This window comes from Elaeis guineensis, chromosome 3 (assembly GCF_000442705.2).
Source record: "Elaeis guineensis isolate ETL-2024a chromosome 3, EG11, whole genome shotgun sequence".
NCBI lineage: Eukaryota > Viridiplantae > Streptophyta > Magnoliopsida > Arecales > Arecaceae > Elaeis > Elaeis guineensis.
In genome coordinates, this window is record NC_025995.2 from 111,557,105 (window position 1) to 111,574,423 (window position 17,319).

A 17,319-nucleotide genomic window follows, 5' to 3' on the forward strand; every position below is an offset into this window, starting at 1 on the left:
CGAGACACATGACTGGTGATGAATCACAATTCATCACGCTTGATGCTAAGGATGGAGGGATGGTCACCTTTGGAGATAATGGCAAAGGAAAGATCATCGGGATAGGTAACATTGGTATCACTCCCTCCAAATACATTGAGAATGTTTTACTTGTTAAAGGTTTAAAGCATAACTTACTTAGCATTAGTCAATTCTGTGATAAAGGGTATAAAGTAAGTTTTGAATCATCTGTATGCATTGTGACGAGTCCTATTAACGATGGCATTAAATTTATAGGACATAGGCATGGCAATGTTTATATGGTAGACTTGAATGATTTAACTAAATTAGACATGCAATGCCTAGTTTCCTTAAATGCTAAAATAAATGAGACTAGTTGGCTGTGGCATCGTAGACTTGCACATATTAGCATGCATTCTCTTTCAAAATTAATCAAAAAGGATTTAGTTCTCGGTTTGCCAAAATTAAATTTTGAAAAGGATAGAATTTGTGATGCATGCCAATTAGGTAAACAAACTAGAATATCATTTAAATCCAAAAACACTATTTCAACTTCTAGACCTTTAGAGCTCTTACATATGGATTTATTTGGACCAACTAAAACCACTAGTCTAGGAGGAAAACGATATGGATTTGTAATAATTGATGATTACTCTCGTTTTACTTGGGTTTTCTTTTTAGCTCTCAAAAATGAAACTTTTCAAATTTTCACGAAATTTCATCGAAAAGTCACTAATGAAAAGGGTTTTCAATTCAAAATATTAGAAGTGATCATGGAACAGAATTTGAAAATCATGACTTTGAAAATTTTTGTGATGAAAATGGAATTGGCCACAACTTCTCTGCTCCTAGGACACCCCAACAAAATGGGGTAGTTGAAAGGAAAAATAGAACCTTAGAAGAAATGGCCCGTACCATGCTCTGTGAAAGCAACCTTCCAAAATATTTTTGGGCGGAAGCTATTAACACAGCATGTTACATTTTAAATCGTGCTTTAATAAGACAATTTTTAAAGAAAACCCCCTATGAACTTTGGAAAGGAAGAAAACCAAATATTGCCTATTTTCATGTTTTTGGTTGCCGATGTTTTGTATTAAATAATGGCAAAGAAAAACTTGGTAAATTTGATGCAAAATCAGATGAAGCAATCCTTCTAGGCTACTCCTCCACTAGTAAAGCATTTGGAGTGTTCAACAAAAGAACCTTAGTAGTTGAGGAGTCCATACATGTTGTCTTTGATGAATCTAACGATCTTCCTTCAAGGAAGAATAAGGGTGTTGATGATGCAGATCCACTAATAGAAGGTATGAAGGAGATCACTCTAAAAGATTCAGCAACTCCAGAAGACAAGGATCAAGAAGATGAACAAAATGAGAAAGGTGAAGAAATTCAAGAACAACCTCAAGGTACAAATGACTTACCCAAGGAATGGAGGTATGTTCACAACCACCCTAAGGAATTAATTATCGGAGATCCTATGCATGGGGTAAAAACACGTTCTTCACTTAGAGATGAACTTAATCATTGTGCTTTTGTATCTCAACTTGAACCTAAAACTTTTGAAGAAGCTGAAAATGATCATAACTGGATTAATGCTATGCAAGAAGAACTCAGTCAATTTGAAAGAAATAATGTTTGGACCTTAGTGAAAAGACCTAAAGATTATTCAATAATTGGCACAAAATGGGTCTTTAGAAACAAATTAGATGAGCATGGAAATGTAATTAGAAATAAAGCAAGACTGGTTGCTAAGGGATATAATCAAGAAGAAGGAATTGATTTTGATGAAACCTTTGCACCTGTTGCTAGATTAGAAGCCATTAGACTTCTACTTGCTTATGCTTGCTTTATGAAATTCAAACTATTTCAAATGGATGTTAAAAGTGCATTTTTAAATGGATATATTTCTGAAGAAGTATATGTAGAACAACCCCCTGGATTTGAAAATCATGCTTTTCCCAATCATGTCTTTAGATTAAATAAAGCTTTATATGGTCTAAAACAAGCACCTAGAGCATGGTATGAAAGGCTAAGCAAATTTCTACTAAATAATGGTTTCTCAAGAGGCAATGTGGATACAACTCTATTTATTAAAAGAAACCAAAATGATATGCTAATTATACAAATTTATGTTGATGACATAATTTTTGGGTCTACTAATGAATCCCTTTGTCAAGACTTTGCTAAGCTTATGCAGGGAGAGTTCGAGATGAGCATGATGGGAGAACTCACCTTCTTCCTCGGACTCCAAATCAAACAATCAAAAGAGGGAATCTCCATCACCCAAAGCAAGTACACCAAGGAACTACTCAAAAGATTTGGAATGGAGAACTGCAAACCAATTGGCACACCAATGAGTCCCTCATGTAAGCTTGACAAGGATGATGAAGGTAAAAGCGTAGACTTAAAATACTATAGAGGTATGATTGGCTCATTATTATATTTAACTGCAAGTAGGCCTGATATCATGTTTAGTGTTTGCTTATGTGCAAGATATCAATCTAATCCTAAGGAATCTCATTTGAATGCTGTTAAAAGAATCCTTAGATACTTAAATGGTACACAAACTATAGGGTTATGGTACTCTAAGGACTCACAAATTAATTTGTTAGGATATTCTGATGCTGATTTTGCTGGATGTAAATTAGATAGAAAAAGCACAAGTGGAACTTGTCAATTTCTTGGAGTTAACCTAATCTCATGGTTTAGCAAGAAACAAAATTCGGTAGCACTGTCTACGGCTGAGGCCGAATACATTGCAGCCGGAAGTTGTTGTGCTCAAATCTTGTGGATTAAGCAACAACTCGAAGATTTTGGAATCAAACTTAATGAAACACCAATAAAATGTGATAATACAAGTGCTATAAATCTATCTAAAAATCCAATACAACACTCAAGATCTAAACATATTGAGATAAGACATCATTTTATAAGAGAACATGTTCAAAACAAAAATATAATTCTTGAATATGTTTGCACTGAAAATCAATTAGCTGATATCTTTACAAAGGCCCTTAGTGAGGAAAGATTCTGTGAAATTAGGAGAAATCTAGGAATTCTAGATCCATTTGTCTGAAATTTCTCAATTTCCAAAGAATAGATGTCAAAATCTCTTAGAGCTCAATTTTCAACATCTATCCTGGTTCCAAAAGCTCAGGTTTATCACTCTAAAAACTTATCATTGAGCAAAATTCTTTCTCCCAAAATTTTGAATTTTTCTGGAATTTATTTGCATTTTTCCTGATTTTCTGAACTTCATGAGTCGACCCCCATGAGTCGACTCAATGGCAAACTTGTAAATCCCACCAACTTCCATCGGGTTCATTGTTTTTAAAACGGGAAACCTGTTTATGAGACGACTCATCTTCTCGTCGTCTTCCTTCCGAAAGCCGTCCTCTCCAAACTTCTGTTTTGCTCCAAATTCAAAGATTAATTTCGAGGCAATTCTCCCTCCTTCTCTCCACCAAAAATCGCCTCCTTGAAAAGGATTTTTCTGTGCTTTCTCGCAGTGTTTGGCGCGGGTGGAACGTGCCCTAGAACTTCATCGTTCATTCAAAATCCACTTCTTTTTTCCACCAAAATTCTTCTTTACTCTTTAGTGATCCCTCCTCCACTGAATTCAAGTCTTCTTGTCTGCTACCTTATTGGATATGGCTCCAAAGATGAAACTTCCCCAAAGAAGGAAATCAATCCGAGAGCCTGAGGAAATTGTCCGAAAGAAAAGGCATGCTCAGTCTTCCACTGTTCCCAATCCAGTTTCAGTACCTGCTCAAGGTCCCTCTCAACCCTCCATAAGCCCCAATGTAAATCTTCTTTCTGATAGAAAAGTAGAAACCGGGAAAAATATAGATTTTCGGTTCTTTGAGAAAGAAGGCTTTACTTTTGCTACCAAGATCAAAAATCAAGGATGGAAACTTTATTGCTCTCTTAAGGAAGTCACCTATGTTGATCTAGTCAGAGAGTTCTACCAGAACCTAAATTATGGAAACGGATCTGTGACTTCAACTGTAAAGGGGATTGACATCTGTTTGGATTCTAGGATATTGGGAGAGATACTTCAGTTGCCTAGTGAAGGATACTCATATATGGAACTCCCAATTAAAGAAGAAGGGATCAGAATTATCTTAGGAGAAGATTTTTCAGGAAGTTTAAACAGATTGGAAGCAAAGCTACTGTCCATTGAGATGAGGGTCCTGCATCAGATTGTGACAAAACTATTCTTTCCTAGGAGTGGTAGACATGACTTACTATCTGGCAGAGATGTATGTGTCATGTTTCATATCATCACTCAGACCCCCTTAAACCTCCCTACACTTATGATAGAGGCCATGAGAGAAACTTTGAACAGATCCAAGGCACACTTGCCTTATGGTATGGCCCTTACTAGAGTTTTTAGGAGGTTTGGAGTTAGCTGTGAAGGGGAGACACCTACCAAGCTCTCACATGTGGACACTTTCAACCAACACAGCCTGCACCGAATGGGAATTACAAAGACTGTTGGTGGTTGGATCAAGGGCTCTGAAGAAAGAGCTGAGGAGAGAGCTGAGGAAAGAGCTGAAGACAGAACTGAAGGCAGAGTAGAAGAAGAAGGTCCAACTTCTCCTGTACATGATTTCAGGGCAGCTTCACCAGATACCCAGTTCATTCATGATACTGAGGCTGGCCCTTCTGAGTTTACTAGGATGCCCACACCAGTGTATCAGCCAGAGAGCAGAGCACCTCATTCAGAGTTCAGACTGGCTGACGATCAGATCGAGCATATATCTCAGCGTGTGGCTTCTTTGTTGTCTAGCCAGTGGAGTAGTACTTCTTTTGCACCTGGAGCTACTTCTTCTGATCAGACCATTACTCCCCACATCTCCACTATATTTCAGATGATTTCAGATCAGTCCGTCAGGATACAGCAGCTTGAGGATACTGTCTGGAGACTTACTGGCAGAGTTCTTGACTTGCAGGGGCAAGTCCTTGCATTGGCCCATCCCCAGCCACAGGAGTCTACCATTGAGGTCACAGACCTCACTGCAGAGGCTGGCAGGCTCAGAGGAGCACTAGAAGGTGGATATGAGCTACTGAGGAAAGAGATCAGAGGATCGAGTGAGCATGCTACCACCCAGTTCACTGCTCTACTTCAATCTGTTTCCAGAGCACTGAACGTCCTTGATTCTATTAGACTCACCATTTCTGTTCAGTCCCTAGCATCTCAGCGTTCTCAGCCACCCAGTTCATCTCGTTCTCCTGCTCGTGGCAGAGGCAGACGGGGTAGAGGACGCACTTCTGATCCATCATCTCCTCACCCTATATCTGATGACTCCGATCCATGATTTGTCTTGATCATTGACTTATCTTGATCTTTACTAGGTTCTAGGAGTTAGTATCTTGTTCTAGGATCTATACCTTGGGGCCATGTATTGACATTTAGCTGGTTGAATTTTATGTATTGAAACAATTATGATATTAATGGAATCATCTTTCTACCTCTTTGTAATGATTATATTTCAATCTCCGATACATCTGTTGAAATATTATCTTCTCCTTATTGTTGTTTGCTATTGATAATTGCTATATTAAGGGGGAGCAAACATCTGTGAAAAACTCTAAAGAGGAAGAAATTAAAGAATATTTTTCAGAAAAGGAAAAGAAAGAGTTAACTATGTTTGATGATGTCAAAAAGGGGGAGAAATTAAAATTAAACAAAAATTGAAATTAGACAAAAAGCAAAACCCTAAATTATGAGAAAAAGGGGGAGAAATTAAATTAAAACAAATATTGAAAAAAAAATTAAATAAATATTGGAGAAATTAGACAAAAACAAGGATTGAAAGATTAAACAAAACTTTGAGAAATTTTGGTATCGAAATTTGGTATCAGACAGAGAAATTTGGTATCAGACAGAACTTTAATCCATCAAAAGCAAAATCATGAGTACAATGCAAATAAGTATTTTTTATATATATGCTCTGATATTCAAACTTGCTTTTGAAATTTTACTCACCTTGAGACATCAATAAGAAATTTATTTTACTCTGATTCATCCTACAATTTCTTTCAACTTGATCTGATACATGATAACATTTGATCCGATACAGTGTGAAGGTTTCTCTAAAATATTATAACATTTGCTCTAATACTGTATGAAATTTTCTCTGATACATTAAAATTTTCTTGCTCTGATACATTATAAAATCTTTTCTGATATCATTGTAAAAATTATTTTTGCTCTGATACATAGAAAAAGTTATTTATCTTCTCTTGCTCTGAAATATTTTGAACTCAAAATGATCTAATACCCTTTTCAAATCTTTAAGAAAATGGACAAACTATTTTTGCATTTATATTACATGCCAAAAGAATCATACTCTTTTTAAGCATATACACCCATAATGGATTCTTTTGAAATTAATGCTTTAACATAAATATTTTTGTTCATATGTTTTGTCATCATCAAAAAGGGGGAGATTGTTGCTCCTAGATTGATTTTGATGATTACAAAGCAGATTAAAGGGATACAAACAATTGAAAAAGTCCTTATGCTCTTCAAGGGCAAAATCGTAATTTTGCTAAAATCCTGATTTGATAATATCATTTGGTAGAACAAATGATTTGAAATCTATTGGTGAAAATTTCATTGTGTTTGGACTAATATTTCTGAAGTTATGAAGGTTTGAAGTGCATGAGTCGACTCATGAGTCAACTCATGGCACTATGAGCTGAATGGCACGAAAAAAAAAATTCCCATGGCACGCTGGATTTTTTGGCTTGGCACGACCTGTGAGTCGACTCATGAGTCGACCCACAAGGCATGAGTCGACTCATGAGTCGACCCCTGCGACGGGAAATGTCAGCAACGGCTATTTTTTTGCCCGTTTTAATTGCCATTTATGCTTCCTAAAAATCCTCTAACGGCTCTTTATCTGCCTAAATTGTTTTCTCTTGCTTCTAATGCTACAAAATGCTTTAAATGATGAAAAAAATTGCAGATTAAATAGCGGATCAAACGTGAAATCAAATGAAGAGAAGAAAAGAGAGGAAAAAGAGAAGAACAGAAGAGAGGATCCGAAATTTGCAAGAAAAAGCCTGAGATCAAAGAAATATCCATAGAGAAAAAGAGAGAGGATCCACAATATACCAGAGAGATTGTGAAAGAGAAAAGGAAGATCTTTCAAGGAGAGAATTCTTCACGCCTATCGTTTCAACCTTGATCTAGAGATCGTTCAAAGCTTTCAAGAGATCTTCAATCAACAATCAACCTCTTCTCAAGCGTTCAACCGTTCATTCATCTTGAGAAAATCTGAAAAAGGGGTTCTTCATTTGAGTAAAGCTTTTATTGTTATATTTGCTCATTTAAGGAGCTGTTTTTGTATTCATCTGTGCTCTAAATATTCTTACTCTTTGTGAGTTTTTGCTCTTGTTTTTGGAGGATTTCCAAAACAAGGAAAGGTTGATCCGAACCTGAAATCGGAGTGTTGTGGGTTGGCTTGTACCCGGGAAACAAGTGTTCTAGCTTGGGATAGCTAGGGTCAGAGTTTCCGACGTCCTGTATTCTAGCTTGGGATAGCTAGTGTCGGAGTTTCCGACGTTTTGTATTCGGGTTGAATACAAAGGATAGTGGATTAAAATTCCCAAGTGGGATCTTGGGGAGTGGACGTAGGTGCAAGGTTAGCACCGAACCACTATAAATCTTTGTGTTTGTGGTGTGCTTTATCGCTTTATCTTATTTATATCCTTGCAATACTGCTTTAGTTAATTAATATTGATTTAAAGCCATTATTTTGTTCTTCATAAGTTATCTGTTGGGCTTAAAATTTTTAGAAACCCAATTCACCCCCCCTCTTGGGTTGCATAGCTGGGCAACAGTATCCAGCGAAGGCGTCCATGAAGCTGAGCAGTCGAAATTCGGACGTCGCGTCCACCAGCTGGTCGATCTTTGGAAGTGGAAAGCTATCTTTTGGGCAGGCTTGATTCAGGTCGGTATAGTCGATGCAAATCCTCCACTTTCCGTTGGCTTTTTTGACCATGACAACATTGACGAGCCAATCGAGATACGTGGATTCTCGGATGAAGCCCGCCTCGAGCAGCTTGTCTACTTCTTCGTCGATGGCCCTCTGTCTCTCTAGAGCGAAGGACCTTTTCTTCTGCCTCACCGGCCTCATCGTCGGGTCGACGTTGAGTCGGTGGGTTATTGTCTCTGGGGGGATGCCCGACATATCCGCTGCCGACCAAGCGAATACGTCGGCATTGGTTCTCAGCAGCTCCACCAGCCGTCGTCGGTCTGGGTCGGGTAGTTGAGAACCGACCCATACCTTTCGGTCGGGATCCCCGGCAATCGGGATGGGGACGAGCTGCTCAGCCGGTTCGCCCCGTTCTCCCTCCTCCCGTGGGTCCAGCTTGTCGATCGTCAGGGAGCCTTTCAACTCGTCGCTTTGGGCGGAGATCTGGAAGCATCGTCGGGCGAGCTGTTGATCCCCGCGCATCTCTCCGACCCCATTTTTGGTCGGGAACCGAACAAGGAGATGGTACATCGAGACGATTGCCTTGAGGGCGTTAAGTCCGGATCTCCCAAGTATGGCGTTGTAGGCCGAAGGCACTTGGACGACCGTAAAAGTTAAGGAGACCGTGCTTTGTCGTGGTTCGGCGCCGGCCGTCACAGGCAGGGTAATTTCTCCTTCCGTCGTGACAGCATCCCCGGCAAAGCCGATCAAGGGCGTAGAGACCTTCTTAAGTCGGTCGGTTGACTGTTGCATCCGGGAGAAGGTCGAGTAAAACAAAATATTTATCGAACTTCCATTATCTACAAAAATTCTTTTTACATCGTAGTTTGCTATTGTGGCTGAGACAACAACAGCGTCGTCGTGGGGAGTTTGGATGCCCCGAGCGTCTTCTTCAGGGGCTCCCTCTCAGCAGACGTCCCCGGGCCGAGTTGTTTGGAGATCATATTGATGACCCCGACCGTCGGCTAATTGGTGGTCGCTTCCTCAGTCGGCGGGGGTCGTCGGTCGGCCACAGGTTGGGTTGGCGGGTTCCTCCGAAATTTACCGAGATACCCTCAGCGGATGAGGGCTTCGATCTCGTCCTTAAGCTGGATGTATTGCTCGGTATTATGGCCGTGGCCCCGGTAGAACCGACAGTACTTCCGTTGGTCGAGACCTTTTGCCTTCAGAGGCGGAGGCTGTCGCAGGTATTATTTCCCCTCGATCTCCATCAAAATCTGCGCACGGGGGGCAGAGAGAGGAGTGTAGGAATCATACCTGGGGCGTGTCGGCCTTGGAGTCTGCCGCTGGGGCGACTTTTGGTTCTGTCGTAGTGTCAAGACCCGACCGTCGGTCGGGGGCCTGCTGGGCGCAGCAGGTTCCCGACCCTTCCTCCGTTTCTCCTTCGGGCCTCTGGGCTCGGCCAAGCGTCGGTTGGAAGCTCCTTCATCCGCGCGCATGTACTTGTATGCGTGCTCCAGCAGCTCGACGTACGTACGGAGGAGGGTCTTGTCCAGGGAGTAGGTGAATCGGGACGCCCTCAGCCCCCGTTTCATGGCTGAGATAGCCATGTCTTCGTTGAGGTCCCGGACCTTAAGCGTGGCCGTATTGAATCGCGCCACGAAGAGTCGGAGCATCTCATTTTCTCTCTGTTTGAGAAAGAAAAGGCTGTCCGACATTCGCGGCGGCCTCCTGCTGGTGCTGAAGTGAGCCATGAAAGAGTGCTCGAGCTGCCCGAAGGAGTGGATACTCCCCGATCGAAGATCGGAGTACCAGGCCCTGGCAGCCTTGCGGAGTGTGGCGGGGAAGCCGATGCAAAAGAGAGCGTCGGTTGCCCCCTGAATCGTCATGAGAGCTTTATAGCTCTCCAGGTGGTCGATTGGGTCGGTGGAGCCGTCGTAGGGCTCCACGTGCGGCATCTTGAACCAGCTGGGGATCGGTTCATCAAGGATGAGTCGGCAGAGAGGCTGGGCGGTCTGAAAGTCGACGTCGTTCGAAGACTTCTGGTCGTCCACCTGCAACTGCGCAAGCCGACGGTCGATTTTCTCGAACCTGCATTCGTAGTCGTCCGTCCGCCGGTGCTGAGAGACCCCAGGGGTGGAGTCTTCAGAAGAATCCGAGAGAGAGGCGGACGGCGTCCGCGGGCGCTTCTTCTTCCTTGCTCGTTCCAGCCGGGACGGAGAGTCTCGTCGAGATCGGTGGGTGTCGCACCGCGGCCGTTCCCCCTCCTCCCGGTAGGAGTGCCGTGGTAGGTGCTCCTGCGAGGGCGATGGAGGTCGACGCGGGCGTTGGCGGCTGCTCCTGAAGGGCATCGGACGTGCCGCGTGCTGTTCGGCCGGTGGCGGTGGCAGTCGGACCGACTGTTGCTGAAGGCTTTTAACTGCATCTGTCAGCACGGTCATCTACCGCACGATAGCCGCGATCTGCACCTCCGTGGTGACCGCAGGGTGTGGGGAACTGGGTTCCGCCGCGGAAGATGGCGGAGAGGTCTCTTCCCGGCGGGAAGAGTGCCTCGCCGACCCAGTGATCCTCGAGCGCTGAGCCCTTGTCTTTGTCATTAGAACTGCTGTAAACGCTGTAGCTCCCCTACCTGGCACGTCAATCTGTTGCGGCCAATCCCCTCGTCGCCTGATCGCCGGGAACGAGCGCCTGCAAAAAAGGAAGTCCACACTGATCGGAGGTGACTCCGACGGGGACCCTCCGACGGTCAAGTCAGAGAGGTGACTGGGCAACAGTGAAATGAAGACATAGAGCTCAAACGAGAGAGAGAGAGAAAGAGAGAGAGAGAGGGAGCAAGCCTGTGGTTTTTCCCGTCCCCCTGCACTGTTGCCTTCCCCGATATTTATAGTGAGGCGCGGCATGGCGCCGTCATTAATGGCGCGGACAATTGAGGAATTGTCAACTCACTGTAGACTGTCAGAGTCGCCGTGAAAGCGTCATATCGCCGCGGGGCTGTCAAATCACTAGGGTTGACAATTCTCTAGGCGGGATAATGCCCTTGGGTGGCAGTGCCGCATATTGCTGTCAGGACTGACAGGCTCCGGCGGCTGCACGGCGATCGGAGGAGTCGACCGACCCTAGGTCGGTGGCCATCTGTGTGGCGTCGGGCGGAGATTCGGGCCCCTTTGACGGTCAGCCGGGCATGTTGCGAGAGTCGGCATGTTGCGAGAGTCGGCCCGGAGAGTGGAAACCCGACCGACATACCCACGGACGGAAGAGGGCCGTTAATCGACCGGTCGGTCGGTCGGTTCCTCCGCCAGTCGGTCGGTCGGACGGTCCCTCCGTCAGTCGGTCGGTCGGTCGATCGATCATAAGTTGGTCCGAGGGTGGGTCGGTCGGTATTCCCCAACAATCATTAAGCAACTTCGAGCCTTCATCGAGTCCTGAGCTTTTATTTATATTGAAGCATGGCCACTTAGAGGTACAATCTTTTTTTTATTTGCTAAAATTATCTCAATTAATCTCAGATCAGTAAAAGAGGACACCAATTAAAGTGGGAATCCATTTTTCAAACATGATCATAACTAATATTAAAAAGATCAGGCAGCCTCATGAGCTATGTCTAACGCAAGATCATCATCTGATGTGAAGACCGACAAATTTTATTTATCACGTGGATCGCGCATGCATATTCGCATGCCCGCAATGCCCTAGGTACGGTGCCAAGGCCACGATCTGCATGGGCGTTGGCACGTGACCACAGTCGGTCCCGTTGGTCCTGGCGCATAATTGCGGCACGAGCCGCCAAGCAGCAGGGTCGGTTATTGTGCCAAAGGAATATTAATTATTACATCTTCTTCAAACGCCTCCTCAGAAGGTATCGTGGGGCAGAAGGCAGAGAAAGACGGATAGAAGCCGGGGATGGGGAGGGAGAGCGAGGCGGAGGCAGGGACGAGGGCGGTGGCGAGGCTAATTGAGAAGGCCACCAATTCGACGGCCGGCGAGGTGGACCCGCGCCTCCTCAAGGCCATCAAATCCACCGTCCGGTCCTCCTCCGACGAGATCCACGCCGCTGTTGACTCCCTCATGGACCATATGAAGAAGCAACACGCCCAGGTCTTGATCAAAACCCTCTTCATCACACCTCTCTCTTTCCCTCCCTCGTCTTATAAATTCGTCTCCTTTTCCATCGATTGCCTTGAATTGACTTACGTTCCATCGTTTTACTTCATTTCTTCCCAATTATAATTGTTTAATCTAATTTCCTGATTGTAATTTCTTCAAGTGCATATAATTTCGATTAAGACCACAGACGGGGAGGTTTATCTGGAACGTACGAATAATTGTTGTTTGAAGGGGTTCTTTGGCTGTTTAGTTTTTCCTGGCGTTCATTGATGCTGAGGATTCGGTATTTTTGTTATTGGTGCGTGAGGGATAGAAGTTGGTATTAAGAGATACATGTTTTCTTAGGAGGAATTAGAGGAATTCTTGTTCTTATTTTTCTTGACCAATTATGTGGAGAATTAGGGATAATATGTGATACTTTGGATCATGTGTTGTGGAGATAGATTTTATGATAGGGTTTTTTTTCAACCGTTTCTCAGATGTTCTTCAGTTCTTTTAGGTTATGTTTTTGGTGGTGGGAACGGGGTGGTAGGGTCAGAGTATGCAATTAAAATGGGGAGGGACTAAATGCGGTAATCCAGTAAAAGATTGAAGCTTATAGGACTCATTTGTTGCTTCCTTATATTATTATAGATGAATATTAGTGATTGCCTATCAAATAGGTCAGTGCGCCCTTTGTTCAATTCATCAAGAACATTGCGAACGAAAGAAAGAGATGAATAGTGATGACATTAATTTCTGGACTTAGGCACGCCCTTTTCTATATTGGACACTGGATTGCTCAAGAGATTTTGGTTCGGTATGTTGGATGTTCTATGTACTGTTGATACATAGCAAAGGACACCAAAGTTGAGGGGAATTTGTTACTCTTTGGATGAACCACACTAGTTATGAGTTTTTTTTATCAATAGCTTATATTAACTTCTTTGCCTTCACATTCATGTGTTAGAAAAAAGCAGGCTAACTAACTTTGAAATTTAAATTATTTTTTTAATGTTATCAGTGAACAGGTTGTTTATTAGATTACTAAGAGATATTCCACATTCATATCATATTACAGGTGCGATTCCTAGCTGTTCTTATAGTTGATGAATTGTTCATGCGTTCAAAGCTGTTCAGGTCCGTCCTTGTAGTCAATTTGGATCAGTTCCTGAGCTTAAGCATTGGTTTCAGGAGAGACCTGCCTCTTCCTCCTCCTTCTTCCATTGCATCCCATCTGCGCTCAAAGAGCATAGAACTGTTGGAGAAATGGAATGCCTCTTTTGGAATTCACTACAGGCAGCTTAGATTGGGTTTCAATTACCTGAAGAACACCCTCAGATACCAGTTTCCTAATCGGTTGGAGAATGCCACTCGGTTGCAACAAGAGAGACAGGAACGAGAGATGAGGTCAAAGCAGATTTTGCTCGATAAATTTGAAAATCTTAAGGACAAGTTTTCCTCCATCCAGGCTGAAATTCAGTCAACGATTGATGAAATAGAAGAGTGCTTAGAAATTCTTAGTGTTAAACAAGAAGAATTTACTCCGAATCTGTCCACTGAGGATGATGAGGTGGAAGAATTTAAATCTCTTACATTGCAGCAAATCCGTCTTGACTCCTTGAAGGAGGGAGAGAAAGTCAAGGAAGACAGTGATAACAAAGTTATCTTTGATGCCCTCAGAGAATCACTTAAGCTTTTAATCTCAAAGCATTTGTCATCAGTGCAGGAATGGATTTCTGTTCTTGTCAGGGTTGATCTCACTGACAACAAATTCAGGGATAATGCATTAAAGGAGTTCATCGATATCCGCAATCTTATCCATTCCGTCAGGGCACGCTGTGGTCAGTTAGGCTGTTTTCTTGACAATCCCTCTGACCTCAAAAAGGATGAGGATGATGATGATTTGTGGGAAGAGGGAAAGATAGAACATTACATGCCTGCGACTTCTAGTGTACCTAACAGTTCAGTTGGGAATTCTGCAGATACTGCAACAAGCAGCAAGGGAAAGGATGTAGCACTCCCTGATGCAAACAAGTCATCAATTGGGCATGTTTTGAGCTCAACTTCTGAGAGGTCAAGACTATTGGTGGAAGCTCCTGTAGTGACATGGGGTCCATTCTTGGACAACTGGGGTCCAAACCAAGATGTTTTAGCTAATCATAGGGGTCTGGAGCTCCAGGCTCACTGGGGTAGGGTGGATTATGATGCTGTCATTCCTGCAGAGAAGATCGCAGAGCTGAATTTTCATCGAACAGTTTATAAGGAGGAACCTGTTGAACTTCCACCTTGCCGGGCTCCTTTGAAGAAAGGGGGACTTTGTCAGAGAAGGGATTTGAGGGTGTGCCCGTTTCATGGGCCCATCGTAGCACGCGACGACGAGGGAAATCCAATAGATCAAAATTCACAGGGTGATAGGGAAACTGAAAAAGAGTATCCTACAGCAGCAACGGACCTAAGAAGTGATTCGGTAGATGCCCATGGAACTCTCAATCTGGGAAAAGAAATGGTTGAGAAATTGGGGAGACAAGCAGTCAAAAATGTACGGGAAAGAGAGAGGGATATGAAGTCAATGAAGCGAGCGAAGCTGGCAAAAATTCGTGAACACAATGAAGATGTTTTGCGGGAAGCTGCAATTGCTTCAACTTCATACTCAGAAGCTTTTGCAGAACATCCAGCAACATCAGTTCGAAATGGAGCTGAAGTCAAGGTTAAGAAGCCGACATTGGCATCGATGCTGAAAAAGAAAATAACTGCAAAGGATAGATTAGCTCAAAGGCTTTTAAATAGTCGTGTAACCGATTCTGCAAGTAGACAGCTAATGCAGGGGGAGGATTCAAAATACCGAGAAGCTTTCCCAAATCAATGGTAGATGGAGACTTTGTTAGCTAATCAAACTGGTAAAATTTGAATTGAAGCCTGTATGCAGGTCGTAACAGGAGGGCGCAGAGTATTGTATTGTATTTAGTACAGATCAGATGTCAGTTATCTTGAGGCCTGAAAGATGGAACTCTAAAGTAGCTTTCTCCTGGGAAAGGCAGTCAAAGAAAACAGAACCAAGTCATTGATTCTTGAAGGGTCTTTTCATGATACCGCAATATATATTATGAGGTGATATTCACTGGCATCTTCCATCAGTACGACCTTTTTTTTTTTTTTTTGGGGTGAGGCCATCAATACCACTGTTATCAGAGCACCAAGGGTCGTTTTAGACGGAGTTGCAAGTGATGAGTTTCTGGTATTTAGAGGAATGACTGACAACTATTGTACAAGCTTTTTTTTTTTTATGTTTTTTTGTACAAGTTAATCAAACAAATAAACGTGGGAAACTGAAACTAGTTTCTCGACTGTTTCTTGGGAAATTGTGAATGAGGACTACACTTAAGTGTTCCTCTATTCCATTTCCACTCTGTGCTAGCCTAGCACCTAAAATAAACGCGAGTGCTTCTCAAGTTCAACGATGAGATCGGCATTCCTGATGCATAAACGATGAGATCGGCATTTCTGATGCATAAAGCCTTGGGTATGTTAGGTTATGTAGGTTAGAGAAATAAGTGCGTTGGGTGAAGGTCACACATGGGGTCTAGATAAGTATATGATAGATATTCCCTTTGGAGTTTTCCATTTTATATGGACAGAGCTGGAATATATTGATCATGAAGTTGACATGTGTCAAATTGTAATTACAACCTACATGTGTTATTACTTTATGACTACTAACATAACATAAAGTCGTCATTTTTAATCTCTCTCATTTTAATATCGCATGGTGAACAAATATCTAAAATTTCAATTATGTAGTTATGAAATTTAAGATTGTTATCATCTGCAGACGTAAGTGATCTTAGCTAACAGAGCTGAAAACATGTCTGATAAAATCAGATCATATCTGTCTTAATATCCAATTTAGATCAAATTTGGATGGAAAATCTTGTAACTGATAGATTCGAACATATATTTACAGTTAAAATTTGCCAGATTCAGATCTGATAGGTTTGATAAAATTCATCTGTATCCATTTTCGTATGCGATTTGGATGGAGAATCTGGTATCCTACTGGATTCGGATCTGAATTCAGCTATTTATTTTATAAATCTTGCTGGATTAGAATTCGGATTTTAAAGATTTTTAGAAATTAAATCTGGATGGACTATAAATTTTTTTAAAAAAATAAATGGTAAAATCTGGAATTTGAACATAGGATTTTTTTTGAATAAAATACAACTGTATTCTCTTTTGTACCTGATTCGGACGGCAAACTTAGCATCCAATCTGATCCAAATTCGAAAATATTCTACTTAGATGAAGGTTAAATAAATACCACTAAGAATATGATATTTTTATCTCATACTAGATTATCGAGTAGAGGTAATTTAAAATTATCGTTACTTGATGAAAATATCCCTATTTATATGATATTAATAGTATATTAATTAAATTATATATTTAATATATTAATTATACTAATAATATATTATATGTTCCATTAATATTTATTAAGTAATATATATATATTTATTATTAAATATATTATTATATTAAAATATATTATAATTATATATTTATATTTATTATTAGTTTATAAGCTATTACAAAGTAATAAATACATCGATTTTAATAAATATGTTAATTATATATATAATTTCTTATAATTAATATATTTATTAGTTATTCATTACAATCAGCATAATAAATTAATTTAATAAATTTGATATATTAAAATATTATTATTATTATTGTTTTTAAACAATATAACTAATATATATAATATATTTACAAATTTATAATTTGAAAATTTATTGATATGCCAAAAATATACTAAAATGTATTTATAATGAGAAGTATATTTGCTAATATATAAATAATTAATTTAAAAATATTTATGAACTTTTACAAATATATTTGAATATTCCAAATGGTTCATATTGATGGGCCATAAATACTCAAACAATAAATCGAATGAGAAAAATATCACTATTTGAATTATTTATTCATAGAAGCTATTGAAAATTTAATAATATTTTCATACAAGATTATCTTTAATTAAATATTCTAATTTTTTATAGTATTTTATAGATAATTTTTCACCAATCAAATATGGTAAATTTTTTTTTTCGTAAGTAGTTTCTCGTATAATCAATGTCCAAAATCTTGATAATTTAATAGACCCCAACCATACAAACTCTTTCTACTGACCTCTTGCAAGCCTTGCATGGGTATGGATTGATTCATTTTTGGACTTTAGGCAGTTCGTTTAGACATTTTGATCTTTTATCATTATTGTAGGATTTGATGGCTATATATTGTA

At 41.0% G+C, this 17,319-nt stretch overlaps 1 protein-coding gene across 1 annotated transcript; it reads left to right on the plus strand.

Moving 5' to 3' along the window:
- The first annotated feature begins 11,769 nt into the window (after positions 1–11,769).
- Positions 11,770–15,700, plus strand: LOC105040903 (UV-stimulated scaffold protein A homolog). The gene is made up of 2 exons (XM_010917654.4): positions 11,770–12,023; positions 13,093–15,700. The coding sequence occupies exons 1-2, from the start codon at positions 11,829–11,831 to the stop codon at positions 14,881–14,883; spliced, it is 1,986 nt and encodes a 661-aa protein (XP_010915956.1). The 5' UTR covers positions 11,770–11,828; the 3' UTR covers positions 14,884–15,700.
- The last annotated feature ends 1,619 nt before the right edge of the window (positions 15,701–17,319 follow it).

Bases quoted from the DNA above. Each gene is read 5' to 3' on its own strand.
- LOC105040903 (XM_010917654.4), top strand. From the start codon at position 11,829: ATGGGGAGGGAGAGCGAGGCGGAGGCAGGGACGAGGGCGGTGGCGAGG. The intron at 12,024-13,092 runs GTCTTGATCAAA...ATCATATTACAG, and splicing joins TGAAGAAGCAACACGCCCAG to GTGCGATTCCTAGCTGTTCT.